Below are 4673 nucleotides of genomic sequence, written 5' to 3'. Positions count from 1 at the left end.
AAAAGAATTGCAATGCTGAAAAAGCATTTTCAGTGACAATGTTTGGATTTGAAATCAAAATAATGGATACATGTTGTGTTTGTGGTAAACAGCCACGGATCAGTAGTGGACTCCTGTGTGAAAGCTGCTTCCCCTCTCACAAGAGTCACCTAAGAGGGGAATTCCCCCCATTTTCAAAAATGAAATTCAGGCCCTGAATAAATGTCTAAAAATCCTGATTGGAGTATCACTATAAATAGTTATAAATGATAAAAAGAAGGCTTTAAAAAGATCTGGATCGGCGATCGGCCTCAAAAATCCTGATCGGAGCACCCCTAATTATTAGCACTGTCAATTCAATATGTTAATTAATTATAAGAGATTAATTATAGAAAAATGTGACTTTGGACCACAAAACCAGTCTTAAGTCACTGGGGTATATTTGTAGCAATAGCCAAAAAAAACATTGTATGGGTCAAAATTATTGATTTTTCTTTTATGCCAAAAATCATTAGGATATTAAGTAAAGATCATGTTCCATGAATATATTTTGTAAATTTCCTACTGTAAATATATTAAAACTTCATTTTTGTTTGGTAATATGCATTGCTAAGAACTTCATTTGGACAACTTTAAAGGCAATTTCTCAATATTTGGATTTTTTTTGCACCCTCAGATTCCAGATTTTCAAATAGTTGTATCTCGGCCAAATATTGTCCTATCCTAACAAACCATACACCAATGGAAAGCTTATTTATTCAGCTTTCAGATTCAGATTTTCAGATTCACCCTTATGACTGGTTATGTGGTTCAGGGTCACAAATGTGTGATAAAAAAAGAACTACAAAGCACTCCAAACTACTTTTAACTCGACAAGGCGTCACAGAATGAGTCACTCACTACACAAAGTGACAAAGGGATTTTCTTAGTAAAATCATGTTTTTTTAATATAATTCTTTTAGTTAATTGGCATAACATGTAAATAATTTTGATTTAAATTTAAATTGCCAGCACTAATAATTAACAAAATACAGTCAAAACAAAAATCATTTCACACATGTATATAATGTAAGGAAAGCTGATGAGGGTAACAGCTGCTCACTCACCAGGTGTTGAAGTCTCCATTCTGAGAGTGGAACTGGCTGTAGAAGTCTGGACTGAGGCCTGGCTCTGGGGCCATCATACCGTCTGCGCACACACACAGAGTACATAGAGCAAACAAACGTACGAGACAGCGACCCCGCAGAGCCACTTCCACCCAGCAGCTCTCCTCATCTATCTTCCTGACAACCTCTCACTACGACAAGCCTTTGATGACACCAACTCGACGGACGATCAAGCCAAAATACAGCACCACAATCCCCATGCAAAAATCTGGAAATCTAAATGTAAGGTTTTAACTTTCCGTGTCTGTCAAGTTGTGGCACAGCATGTCAATCAAGTCTTGTTAGCAGACAAGAAAACACTCGACTGTCTTTCGTGGTCTCAGCTATGTTCCTCTGCGGGGTGTTTGTTGGGGGTGTATGTGTGGTTTCTAACCAGTGCTGTAGAAGAGATCGGGCTGCTCCAGGGCGTCCGGGTTGTCTCCGTACAGGTATGGCTCGGCGTCCTCCATCTGTCTGCTTTCCACCATCTCCAGCCACTGTGAGTTATGCCAGCGAAACTTCTCACTTTGGATCTTCTTCCCCCACTCTTCATCATACTCCTTTGCAGAACACACACAAACATGTATATTTATTCGCCTGAGATGTGTTACTACCCTCTAACCTAAATTATACCACACAGCTGTGCAAGTTGTCAAAACAGCGCTGCCACTCTGTATCTCAGTGCCAGCTCGTCTGGAACTCGCCACAAGAGATTCTACCATTTACCGTTGCACAGACTTCTAACACCGTCCGGACCCTCCGCAGCAGATTAATTTCATCCCACAATGAGGGCTTCTGTCTGAGCAGGGTTTCCCCTATAGGCTGTGGCAGCTGATGGTGCCACAGAGAAACAGAGCTCTGGCTGAATCCAGTGATTACTGGGTGGAGTGCCACAAAAACACCTCGCCCACAGCCGTACGCTTTCTGCACAACCTGCACTTTTTGGTGAGACAGGGAATCAGTTGATTTTGTGTTATTGGATTCATTACTGGATTTGCCAACGCATGTCAAGTGTGTCACTTTTTCTACATCAGCCTCCATCTTCATAGACCTCTTCTAATGAAACAGCACTGAACTAGTGCTCATCTGAGAGAAGTGTGACTACATAATCGGCCCTCAGTTATTTAAGTGTATAACAAATACGAATCAATCAACTCACATGTACACCACTGTTCAACAGTTTGGGGTCGGTATAACATTTTTAGGTTTTTGAAGGACGTTTCTTATGCTTACCACCAGGGCTGTATTTATATCAAAAATACAGTAAGAGCAATAATGTTGTAAAATGCAATAATTTTAATATATTTTGTAATGCAATTTATTCCTGTGATGGCAAATCTGAATTTCCAGCATCATTACTCCAGTCTTTAGTGTCACATGATCCTTCAGAAATCATTCTAATATGCTGATTTGGTGCTGAAGAAACATTTCTTATTATTATCAATGTTGAAAACAGTTGTGCTGCTAAACATATTTGTGAAAACCATGATATATTTTTTTAGGATTCTTTGATAAACACGTTTTTAAAAGAAGCAATTATTTGAAATAGAAATCCATTTTAACAGTATAAATGTCTTAATAGACACTTTTGCTTAATTTAATGTGTCCTTGCTGAAAGAAAGTATTTTCTTAAAAATCTAAATCTTACTGACCCCAAACTGGTTCCAGATTGGGAACCAGCACCAGTTGGAAAAGGAGCTTATCAGTCTTGCAAGAGTCATTCTTTACGCCCTTTTGCAAGGAGCTTAAAGTTAACATGAAATCAAAACTGACCCCAGTTACTTTATTAATGCACATTTGACCAAATAAAAAAATGTCTATCTTCATAATCTTTCATCTAAACCTCTGCCTATGACTTGGCTTTTTGGCTGACGTCACCCACTCATATTTTTCAACCCCAACCTTCAAACCACACGACCATTTTCCAATCAACTGCTGATGGATAAAAGCCCTACCTTACTTTTTTTAGTTGAATATCCTGCTTCAACATCACATTATAGAAGCAAAATGTGTAGCAAATGCGGTTTCATTTAACAGATTTACTCTCAACAGGACTGGACCCAACATAAGGTCATGTGGGCGTTTCTCATGAATGCCATAAACTTGACCAGCTCTGATAATATCCAACATTCGGTAAAGAGAGCATCATTTTGCCATGACTAACCTTACTAGAATCTGTTTTCACTACATTTTTAAACAATATAAATGTACCTCTTGTGTAGATCATTCCCTGAAAAAAAAAAAAATAATAATAATAACTTTTCTAACGTACGATTTTAAGATGTTTTTTTCTATTTTACATTGTGTGATGTTTTGGGTTTATTACTGTTTAGTGTTTTTGTATGCCATGGGTCCAAAACAAATTTTCCCTTCGGGGACGGTAAAGTTTATTGAACCTAAACTTAAAAAATGAAAAAGTCATACAGGTTTGGAGTTACAGGGTCGGTAAATGACGACAAAGTTAAAATTTTTGGGTGAACTATCCCTTTAAGAAAATTTGTTTTGTTTAAACTATACCAAACAACGAAAAAAATGAAATCATTTGTTACTCTCTCACGGAGCAGCCAAGAAGCATGTCTTTGCACAGAGCTCACTCCATAAATAAAGATTAAAAAGTGAAACCATCTCTGCTGAGACAAAGCATTTAACGTACACATACTAGCGGAGGATGAGATTTTTTTTTAATTAGCGTAGCATTAGCTCTGTACGCTGAGGCAACAGAGGTCCCAGGGTCTAAAGGCCCACAGAGGCGTCCTGCCGCCGCCTGCTCCGCTGAATGAAAATATGGATTAATCAGCCTGGGCCCCCTGTGGCAGAACCTGAGTAAATAAACCCTGTTTCTCTTTTCTCTGCTCTGTCCATTCATCATGTGGACAGCAGTGCAGAGCTGCGCGGGAACCCGGGGCTAGAAGCCCGATGCACAGCCCAGATGGCCAGTGCGAGTACACACGCACAGAAAACCTGCACCCATGATTTTAAAGGAATAGCTCAGCCAAAAATGAACATTCTAGCATAATTTACTCACCTGTATGACTTACTTTCTTCTGTGAAACATGAAAGAAGATATTTTGAGAAGTGTTTTTCTTCGTCAAAGGCCACTAGCCTAACATTCTTCAAAATATCTTATTTTGTGTTCTGCAGAAGATAGAAAGTCATACAGATTTGGAACAACTTGATGACAGAAGTTTCACCTTAGGGTGAACTATCCCTTTACTACTATCCCAGCTTAGGGGTAGGGAAAATTCTCAAAAAAAGATTTGCGAAACAAAGCTGTTGCTGAAACATGTATATTAGAGGAACACCTCTGTTTAGTTCCAACTCCATCACTAACCTTCCAAGCAAATGCGAGTAGGCATGGGCCGATTACCGGTTTCAAGGTATACCGCGATTTGAAAATTTCACGGTTTCAAAACCGCTAATATTTTCCGTTATACCGTTGCTGCGCTGAGTATGAGTATGTACTCAGCATTTGAGTATGCGCTGTTTTTCATGTCTCCTCAAAGACTGAAAGTGTAGGAATCCCTCAGGTTGAGTGCAGTGTAGAGAGTA

At 39.0% G+C, this 4673-nt stretch overlaps 1 protein-coding gene across 1 annotated transcript in view; it reads right to left on the bottom strand.

Moving 5' to 3' along the window:
• Window positions 1-4673, bottom strand: part of LOC107718166 (kinesin-associated protein 3-like) — a 35274-nt gene that overhangs the window by 8421 nt on the left and 22180 nt on the right. Inside the window, exons 17-18 of the mRNA XM_016525145.1 lie at window positions 1519-1684; window positions 1086-1167 (exon numbers count right to left, since the gene is read on the bottom strand). Coding sequence (XP_016380631.1) covers window positions 1086-1167; window positions 1519-1684 — 248 coding nt within the window. The remainder of the gene's footprint in view (window positions 1-1085; window positions 1168-1518; window positions 1685-4673) is intronic.

This window comes from Sinocyclocheilus rhinocerous, unplaced genomic scaffold, assembly GCF_001515625.1.
Source record: "Sinocyclocheilus rhinocerous isolate Xijiao unplaced genomic scaffold, SAMN03320098_v1.1 scaffold480, whole genome shotgun sequence".
Lineage (NCBI taxonomy): Eukaryota > Metazoa > Chordata > Actinopteri > Cypriniformes > Cyprinidae > Sinocyclocheilus > Sinocyclocheilus rhinocerous.
This window is presented reverse-complemented; position numbering and strand designations above follow the sequence as displayed.